The sequence below is a fragment of the Nanorana parkeri genome, unplaced genomic scaffold, assembly GCF_000935625.1.
Source record: "Nanorana parkeri isolate BGI_ZX_2015 unplaced genomic scaffold, ASM93562v1 scaffold101, whole genome shotgun sequence".
Lineage (NCBI taxonomy): Eukaryota > Metazoa > Chordata > Amphibia > Anura > Dicroglossidae > Nanorana > Nanorana parkeri.
Window position 1 is genome coordinate 1,818,824 of NW_017306369.1, and position 10,694 is coordinate 1,829,517.

The 10,694-nt window shown below is 42.2% G+C and overlaps 1 protein-coding gene across 3 annotated transcripts in view; it reads right to left on the bottom strand.

Annotated features, from left to right (window-relative positions):
* Positions 1–5,111, bottom strand: part of PTPRQ (protein tyrosine phosphatase, receptor type Q) — a 198,853-nt gene extending 193,742 nt beyond the window's left edge. For all 3 annotated transcript variants that reach the window (XM_018552932.1, XM_018552933.1, XM_018552931.1), the window contains exons 1-2: positions 5,012–5,111; positions 1,082–1,342 (exon numbers count right to left, since the gene is read on the bottom strand). In XM_018552932.1, the coding sequence (XP_018408434.1) occupies positions 1,082–1,342; positions 5,012–5,111 (361 nt within the window). The remainder of the gene's footprint in view (positions 1–1,081; positions 1,343–5,011) is intronic.
* Between the last annotated feature and the right edge of the window lie 5,583 nt (positions 5,112–10,694).

Sequence of the window (10,694 nt, forward strand, 5' to 3'; positions counted from 1 at the left end):
TATAAATATTGAAGATGTCCCTTAATATAATATCTGCTTTTACATGTGTTCATTATTTCATTTGTTTAGTGTCAATAATAGACTATATATAGTGTGTAAATTTTAATTATGATGCATATCACAAAGGTAGCCTTGTATAAAAGTTGCAAGTCAAATGGATACTTTTGAAAGTTTTAATACTAAATAATGTGAGGCCATTAACAATGGAGTTGTAGGCCTATGTTACTGAGGGTACCAGATCCTCTCTACACTTTTGAACTCTGATTGGTTGCTTATTATTATCATAGCTTGATTGTGAAGAAAAGCATAGTCACATTTTGCTTTGTTAATTAGGTGTTTATATATAGGAAAATTGATCATTGGATTGACATTGCTGAAGGAGCATGGCGTAGCCAATCAGCTGCAAGCTCCATTCGGGTATTCAGACAGCCACCAGCTGCCACTGTCAGCTGTAGGTAGCCCTGTGGGCACCACCCAGTTTGACAAAAGATGATTTTTCAATAGAATTTTATGAAAGATGTCGATGGAAAATTGTCACCTGAATCAAATGTAGGCATTGTTTGGGTATTCTAACAGCTTTCACAATACAATAGCCAGGCAGGGAAGATTCTCCCACCCATCTCCCATCCTCTTTAGTGTAAATATACAGTAGGAATCGATTAGATTTAAAAAGGCACTGCCCTCTCTTTGAATAGCTGTCCTCTCTTAGTTGTGTCTACAAAACAGGCAGTAAAGGGGACTCTCAAACGGGACACAAAAAAACAGTTTAAGTTTAAATATTCCCTACTCCATACTAAATAAAAACAATGGTTTGGGGTTAGATATACTGGAAACATTTCAGCCATTAGCAATGCATTGATAACTGCCACTCCACAAATGATTCCCTTTTTATGAATCAGTGGGTTTAATTACAGGTAGGAGGTGATAGTTTATATCCTGTTAAGGTTCATTTCATGTGCAGTAAGCATTACCACACATTTAAATGACCCCAGCTCACTGTGTAAAACCTTAGCTGGTTTAAACGCCTTGCAAATACTGAAACCGAATCCAATTTTAATGTGTGAAAAGAAAGAGGACAAACCTGCCACCACTTGCACAGATGCAAGATCCCCCACAACAGTCCCTTTCATTCTCTGAATTGTGAAATTATAAATTCCACCAGGTAGCATGTGTGTTACTGTATACTCTGCCAGGCCGTCAGAGATATGAAACTCCCATACAGATGTCACATTGGTGAACAGAATTCTGTAATGAGTAAAACTGCTTGTGGTTGGGTCCCATGTCAAAGTGGCAGAAGTAGTATTTTTGAGCTTCACTGAAAGGCCACAAATTCCAGGGGGTCCTGGGAAAAAAGAAAGTGTTTAGTGCCAAAGATCGTTTTAGGAATTCTTCACATAACAATAAGACACACATAGAATATTTCTACCTAAGCAGTTTATTCTGTGTATGTATATTTCGAGCAGCACCTTAAATTCAGTTTGTTTCCTTTAGAAGCACATTTAATAAGACTGTTCACTTACCAAAGTGAATTAGGTGAAGCTGTGTTTATGCACAAAATCAATCCTGATTTATGGCACAAGTTGCACACTTCACTCAATCAATGTTTTTTAGAGGTGCAAAATACACTCTCATTTCATTGCAATTATAAATTTGAAGAAAAGTAACACATAAAAGCAACAGTAAATAAACTGCACAACTCTTTAAAACCTTCCCCCAGTGTGTCCCTGAATGACTGCACTTAACTAACTCCTCTGACAGCACACTCCTCTCTGTGCCTCCCCTCCCCAGACAGCACACTTCTATCTATGCCCCCCTTCATCAGACAGCACACTCCTCTTTGTGCTTCCCTTCCTCAGACAGCACACTCCTCTCTGTGCCTCCCTTCCTCAGACAGCACACTCCTCTCTGTGCCCCGCTTCCTCAGACAGCACACTCCTCTTTATGCCCCCTTCATCAGACAGCACACTCCTCTCTGTGCCCCCCCCTTCCTCAGACAGCACACTCCTCTCTATGCTCCCTTCCCCATAAGGCACACTCCTACCTGTGGCCCCCCCTTCCCCAGACAGCACACCACTTTCTGTGCACCCCTTTCCCCAGATAGCACACTCCTCTCTGTGCCCTCCCTTTCCCCAGAGAGTGCACTCCTCTCTGTGCCCCCCTCTTTCCCCAGACAGCACCGCTTCCTCAGACAGCACACTCCTCTTTATGCCCCCTTCATCAGACAGCACACTCCTCTCAGTGCCCCCCCCCTTCCTCAGACAGCACACTCCTCTCTATGCTCCCTTCCCCATAAGGCACACTCCTACCTGTGGCCCCCCCTTCCCCAGACAGCACACCACTTTCTGTGCACCCCTTTCCCCAGATAGCACACTCCTCTCTGTGCCCTCCCTTTCCCCAGAGAGTGCACTCCTCTCTGTGCCCCCCTCTTTCCCCAGACAGCACACTCCTCTCTGTGCCCCCTTCCCCAGAAGGCACACTCCTCTCTGTGCCCTCCCTTTCCCCAGAGAGTGCACTCCTCTCTGTGCCCTCCCTTTCCCCAGAGAGTGCACTCCTCTCTGTGCCCTCCCTTTCCCCAGAGAGTGCACTCCTCTCTGTGCCCTCCCTTTCCCCAGAGAGTGCACTCCTCTCTGTGCCCTCCCTTTCCCCAGAGAGTGCACTCCTCTCTGTGCCCTCCCTTTCCCCAGAGAGTGCACTCCTCTCTGTGCCCCCCTCTTTCCCCAGACAGCACATTTCTCTATGTACCCCCCAGTCAGCAATCTTCTCTCTGTGCACCACCATCTCACATAGAACTCACCTCTCTGTGCATCACCACCTCCCATAGCACTCTCCAAACTGTGCACCACCACCTCTTATAACACTCTCTGTCCCTTCTTCCCCCCTAACCCAGGCAGCAAATTTCTGCCCTCCATTTCTACTTATTGAGGACACTCTTCTCTGTGCCCTCCTCCCCATGTAGACAGCACATCCAGCTCTGTGCAGCCCCACTTCAGTTAGGCACACCCCTCTTTGTAAAAGCCCCTTTTCCCACTTCAGAAAGCACTCTTCCCTCAGTGCACCCACCCCCAGGCATCACACTCTTTTTTGTTCTATTATCAAAACTGAGACAGAACATTTTCTCTGTGCGAGTATAATCCAAGTAGAAATAAAATGATAGCATTGAAGGATCATTGAAGCTGAATGTAATTTTCTGTAACAACTATATCATGATCATCTCACCGCTGTCGTAGAGGTCTTGGGAATGTAATTAGTAATTATTGAAAAGCATCACATATTTACTGGTATAAAATAGGGATGTCCTTATGCCATTTTTTCAAGACCAAGTACAAGTACTTGCTGATACCAATTATGGATACTTTTCCTTAAAGGGACATGTGACATTTTTTTTTTTTAAACAATAGAAACTAATGATTTTAGGGCAGTTTCTTTATAGGTATGAAGAACTGTAACCATGATTCTTCAGCAATGGAGAATGGCAACCAGCTATAGAGGACTACAGATCCCACCAATCCATGATTATATAGCAATTATTAGAGCAATTATACAGGGCTGTGTTTGTGTCTTACTAGGGCTGCATGCAGATCTCACCAGATCTGCGTTTGGGTCTCTCCAGGGCTGCATTTGGGTCTCTCCAGAGCTGCATTTGGGTCTTAGCATGGCTGCATTTGGGTCTTAGCAGGGCTGCGTGCAGAGCTCACCAGGGCTGCATGAGGGTCTCTCCATGGCTGTACAGGTGGGTTTTGGGCTCTCAAGGGCTCTGTGGGTGGTGCTGTTCTCTACAGGGCTCTGCTGGCAGGTGCTGGACTCTCCAGGGCTGTACAGGTGGGTGCTGGGCTCTCCAGTGCTCTGCGGGTGGGTGCTGGGCTCCCTAGGGCTCTGTGGGTGGGTGCTGGGCTCTTCAGGGCTGAAAGGGTGGGTGTGCGGCTGTCCAGTGCTGTGCCGGTCTCAGCGGGAGCTGGTAAGGAAGAGGAGAAGATGTGGGACTGTACTGACGCTGTCAAAAACGGCTGCTGCTAGGTCCCCAGAAGGTTGCCTGAGGTCCACAGCAAACGTGGAACCTCAGGCAGCCGTTCTTGTTTAAAAATTCAAATGGCCAGTATCAGCCTTTTGTATCGGGGCATTATTACAAGTACTCCTGAAAATGCCCTGTATCGGGCCGCCAAGACCGATACTAGTATCAGGACTTCCCTAGTATTAATATATACAGTTACCTCACAACAATATTCTAACAGCTGTGAACACTATAAACAGAGAATCTGAATCAACCACTTTTTTTTCAATTACCGTATTTCGCGCTCCATAAGGCGCACCGGACCATAGGACGCAGGGAGGGTAGGAGTCTGTAATAGCTGCAGTTAGTGATAGCTGAGACAGGTGGCGCTGTGATTACACTGCCACGGTCTCAGTGATCACACAGAGCAGACCAAGAACAGATGTTCTTGGTCTGCTCTACGAGCTCTATGGTGAGCTCCTATGCTGTGGTCTCGGGTCCCCCAAAGGAGCGGGGGACCCCGAAAACCCCGGCGGGGGCCCACACAAGATCGCCGCCATCGCTCGATTTGATACAAGTGATCTGATTAGATCACTTGTATTAAAAGAGCAGCGGCTCCCACTGTACATTTAACTCTGCTTGTCAGAAGCAGGGCTGAATGTACAAAAAAAACTACTCGCTCGGTGCCCAAAACTGCATGTCCCGGGCGTAGGGCGAGAGGGATTCGCTCCATAAGACGCACAGACATTTTTGCCCCACCTTTTGGGGGGAAAAAAGTGTGTCTTATGGAGCGAAAAATAGGGTATGTGCCACGCTACCAACTAGCACCAAATAAATCCAATAAATACAAACAACAACCTTTCCACCACCATATTGTGATGTATTGATTGTGGTGTAGTAATGGTAGTGGAAACCGCTAATTGAATTGATGCAATTCAATTAGCAGATCGTTGTTTGTATTTATTGGATTTGTTTGGTGGTAGTGGGTAGCGCACCACAAAATTTTATAAAAAACATACTTACTGGTAGCTGCTGTTATCTGTTCAGGTACACTGGAATGTTGTCCTTTAATTGTCACAATTTCAAAGATGTAGTCTTCTCCTGGTGAAAGATTTTTCACCATTGCTTCATTATGAACTGTTGTTAACTTGAAAAGGTTTTCTCTGTTTGTTTGCAGGTAGTTGATCTGTAAAAACATGTTTTTGATATTCTGAGGTTTGTTTCTTTGTATTGGTGCCAATATTTCCAAAAATATGAATGTGTTATTTTGTATATTGAGCAATTGAAACAGACAAAAGGTAAAAGTAATTCATAGTGTAAGCTTTGTATGGTATTAAGATTATTATTGGTACATGTAAAACAATAGAGAGGAAGAGAAAAAATAGGAGACATACAGTACATAGAGAGCAGGTCAGCTTAAAAGACATTGGGGGTGATTTCCTAAAGGCAAATATGTTGTCCAGTTTGCAAGGGGATTTGCACTTTGCGGGAGAGGTTTCCCTTAGCTTGGTGAAATTTCACATTGCACATCATTGGGTAAAGAATACCCAATGATGTGCAAGGAAAATAAAAACACAGCATTTTTGCTTGCTCATGATTAGGTGATGGAAGTTACCAGAGCTTCACCTCATTCCCAAAAAAGGACAACTTCCCTTACAAAGTGCTAATTACATTGCAAAGTGAACAACCGATTTGCCTTTATTAAATCAACACTATTGCTCCTGTAAACTTAGAGGGTGCATTCAAGTGGTCTGTAATTCTTCAGACCTACAGTATGTAGTAATGTTCAGACATATATGCTCACTATTGCAGAAATCTTTACAGAAATTTCCTCTTGGCTATGACTGGTTGGGAATTAGATGAAGAGAGATTAGAAGATGAGACATCGAGGGCAATTAAAAGGTCAGTTCAAAGGGCATCCCTATCTGCTACTTGTAGAATGACTCAACTGAAAATTCTACAACAAAACTATCAGACCCCTGCATTTCTTTTTAGTCTCGCCATCAGACCTGATGCAAAATGTCCTAAATGAAGGATGGAGCCGGGCTCACTGATGCTGTGGCGTTGCCTGAAATTAGTAAGATATTGGGAATCTATAGTAAACTCTTTAAATGTGATTTTTGGGACTAGTATCCTTTTTTTCTCCCATGGTGTGTATTTTTGGGGTGTTTGAACAGTCGGAATGAGAATATTATAATGTGCCGGCTGCGTTAAGAGCATTATTTGTGGCACGTCGGGTTCTTGTACTCAAATGGACGGAGGAATCTCCCCCATCCAAGGTAGAATAGGTGGCAAAAATGAATTGCGTAATCGATTTAGAAAAACATACTTTTCAACATTGTCGGAGAACCTTGTTAGAATTTGGGGAAAATCACTGTTTCTAATTACTATTCTGTACGCTTATACCTCTCATCATCATCATCCACATGGGTTTAGATGGTTTGAAGGTATTTTATATAATAGTATGTTTTGCATAAAAAGAGGAATGGTTATGTAACAAAATCACCTGTGCTATTATGTTGTGTTTAAGTCTGAAGAAGGATACTTAGTTCAGCTAATTTAACAAAGTGGCAATCATGTGGTTTTATTATAAATATGCTTCTGTTACTTAATAGCCACCAACATGACTGAAATCAGGAAGGATGATGAGAGAAAGACCACATCATAAAATGTGACTTGATTTTTCCTGATAAAAATGATCCTCCCCTTACAGTTATGTATAGTACAAGGATTTAATCAAACGTTGTGGCAGAATCCTGTATATTGTCATTTGTATTAAAGCTCACACATTAACTGAAGCAGGGCCTGTTCACTAAAGCTAGCCATCCGCAGCTTGAATTTCATCTGATTCTTGCTGAAAGAGCCAAAATTCAAGCTGTGGATGGCCCTGCTAGCACCACCCAATTCAACAAAAGTACATTTTTCAATCGTTGAAGGAGCAGGGTGGAAACTATTGGCGCCCCTTCCTTCATCTATCTTCATAATCTTTTATGTAGCTGCCAGGGGAGGAGGGAAGGAAAAAACTATAGAGTGCCACTTGAGTGACAGCTTTGAGTCTGCTGGGGCTGCTGATGTCACATTCAAGATAGTGGAACTCAGCAGCAGTCTCAGGGTTTTTGAATGTTTACAGGGAGGCTTTTACAGGTAAATAACATGTTTAAAATATGTTAAATGCACATATAATCTTATGGGAAAAATGTTGTTGAAATGAATGGTTGCGCGGCAGGGTCTCTTTGATCTTGGGTTGAATTAAAATCCTGACGTGCAAACACAGGGAGAACATACATGTTGGCTACCTATGGTGTCTGGTGTACCCCAGTGCTGCAAGGTAAGGGTGCTGTCACCTTAGCCACCATGTTGCCTATCCCAACAAAATCTACATAAACTGTTTCTGGTAAAGAAAACCACTCACAGCAGGGTTCCTAACAGCGACTACAAAGAGCAGTGACCCAGAAAAGCAGTTATGTTACCTTTTAGAAGGGTTAAGCTACTGTGCATTCCTTTCCTCTTTGAGGTGTTTTGTTTTTCTATTTTATTGCAAGAGATAAAAAGCTACAGGGTTAAAAAGCCAAAAGCATCAAACAGATTGTTGGTGCTTATCCATCAGTGTTATTGGTGCCTTGTATATATTTCACAAATCTGTCCAAACTAATTTGTTACTGGGCTCTGAGACATACAGATTAAATTCCACTGAAACTGGAGGTTTTTTTTTTTAGAGTAGACATACACTGGAATATATATTACTGCTATTAGAACTCAGTAGGACTTTCAAAAATGCAGAGGTTTCCAGGAAGCTTGTAGCGTCAGTTGAAATATATGAATATAACTCTTTAGATTTATACAGAGGTCAAAGTAGCTGTTGATTACACACCACTGAGCACAGATTAGTTAACGCAAGCATTAGAATGGGTTATCGCTATAAAGATTTTGTTATGTTATTGTAAAGTTTTGTTTTTCAAAACACACCTATTGTGTTTTTTAATGATTGTTTATAAAACGTGTAAATGATCTCAGGAAATTTTTCTGTAAAACGGATATTTTAAAACTTTTTTGAGGCATATTTTAAAGGGTCAGTCGAGCTAAAAGAGATATGTTGGATATAGCTGGAGCTTGGTAGACCAAGTTATATCTCCCTGCCATGCTTCCAGAGGCTGTTACTGCATGTTCCACTAATTCTGTTGCATTCTCCATAATATTAAATAAATAAATAAAATAAGAACAGGGAGACTGAGGTTCTCTCACAATGGCCACATCAGACCTTGCATCAACCAAAAGTTAAAATATCAGTTTTAGTCGGATTTGCCCCTTTAGTTAAGAGTTGAGTATTTTAACATTAAAATCAGGCTTTTGCTCACACATTGCATTTATCAAAATAGTATGACATGTATATGTTAATTACACTACAAGCCCTGAGTGTTGTAGACACTATATAGAATTGTGTTTTGCCTTTGCATGACAAATGCTGGTGCCCATGACAGATTCATGTACCTATCGGAAATCGGAACATGAACTTATCACTTGGAGAGATGGTGGTAGCAGGCCTGAGGTCAGAGTGCCCATACTGGACACTCCATCTTCAGTGCAGCTCAGTAACAATGAGCCTGAAAAAAATCAAATGCTCAGTATTACTGGGCTCCCTGCCCAGCCACTGCCCCTGTCACACAACCAGTGCAGCGGACAATAAGTTCAGCTGCTGAGAGGACTGGTTCCTCTTCAGAAAGGGGTTCAAAATAATGAGTGCCAAACCAATTAAATGTCAGTCTATAAAAGGTTTAATGATCAAATTTTAAGAAAGCCAATTCGTTTAGAGGCTAACACGTCACCCTTTCTTTAGAACTTAGAACAATGCAATAGAAAGTGGAGGACTCAGAACAGTAATACCCAGATAAATATTTGTATTTTACAATGCAGCTCTCTTGGGGGGTATAATTTGTGAAAAGCAGTTCCCCACCAGGCCTGCCACCTCTAAGATTGACAGTGGATGGCAGTGGGTGGAATAAACCCAACTAGTCCCATCAGTCAACAGGCTGTGCCCACTGTCAATCTAAGTATGTTTAGCCCTCCATTATTTGTTGCTAAGACACCATCAACTGTGCAAGCAACAGCATTCTAGCAACTAATGATGCATCCCCAACCCCATTCATCTGCCTGCCAGGAAATTATCCAGCCAACAGTTGAATGTAAATTAGGTATGGGGGAAGCTGGCAGACATCATTGGCCAAATATGGCCATTGAGGCCCCACTGTGTAAAGAGCAGGGCATGTTTGCGTGTCTCTGCTCATCAACTTAGAGTTGGTCTTAATTACCTCCAATTTTGTTATTTATAAAGTGGAAGTCATTTTGTTTAAATTTGTCACAGTCATAGCGACACATTGTGAAACACATTTGTTCACTCGTTGGATTTGGTGCGGGTACACACTGGGGGCTTCAGCTGTCATTGTGATGTGCTGGGCTTCTAGTGTGTCCCTGTTCTTTAAAGAGGATTGGGCTACCTCCATGCATACCTGCACTCAATGTATCTACTGCTATATATGCTCCAAGATTAGGGCTCTGAAAAATTACAATTAGGATCACACTACACAGAGAACCCTGGACGAGGCAGTGTGGCTTCCACATATTTTGCAAAAGTTGTGCAACTAAAACCTCTGTTCTTAGCCCTAGTGGTTAGACAGTGTCATTTGGGTTTTTTTTGCAGGCTAGCTCGTAAGCACCTGTGGTTCCTTGGAGGCAGCAATACACTTGATTTAATGCTGTACATGTTCATGTACATGTGTGCATGAGCCTTTCATTGCAGACCCCATTATGAAAATGCTAGTTGCTGTCTCTGGTTTTAATACTTTTAGACATGCAGCAAGCAAGGCAGCCAGGGAACAAGTATTTTCAGAAGCAACGGTCAGCATCAGCAGCCTTCATAATTCCTAGAGAACAAAACAATGACGGAAATGTATGAAAACTGAAGCAGACAGAATCTGGAGCAGTTGCCCATGGCAACCAATCAGCTTCTGTTTTTCATTTTCAAGCATAACTGGCAACATTAGACATTAAAATTAATTAACATACTATTAATAGTAATAATAATAATTTTAGTTACTTGACCATAACTGCAAATAGAAAAGAAATATACTGTAATTCCTTTTGGACTTCATAATTGCTAATCATGGGTGTCCATTAAGCAGCTATGGTATTAAATCTAGCGAGACATGCTAAATACTAAAGGCTAAGACAGCAAGAAGCCAGGTATTTTTGGCACTTGGTCTGCCCAATTCCAGCCCAAACACTTTTTTTTTCTCATTTTGTATTGAGTGGGTAAGGGTTGTAACTTCAGTCAGGACTTATTGATGTCTGTAGCCTGCTGGGCAGATGTATCCCCATGTCCTGTCCTGGTGACAGGGTGCCACAAGGTCAAGAAGTGATGGCATACATCTCTGATTGGGAGAGATGTATGCCATGGGTTTTAAGATTGCCTTACATTTGTTAATACCTCTCAACATCTGGAGATGAGAAAGAGGGACACCTTCCAGCATAATGTATTCAGGTAATGGGCACACTCCTGACACAACCCAAGTTATGCTGGCCATTAAGAATTTAAATGCCAAAAATGATTGGTTAAACCCAGAATTATTGTTTTCCATCATTACTTTTCCTTTAATCTGACTTTTCAAAATAGCAAACAAGATAATTAAGAGATTACATAAAGGTCTTAGTG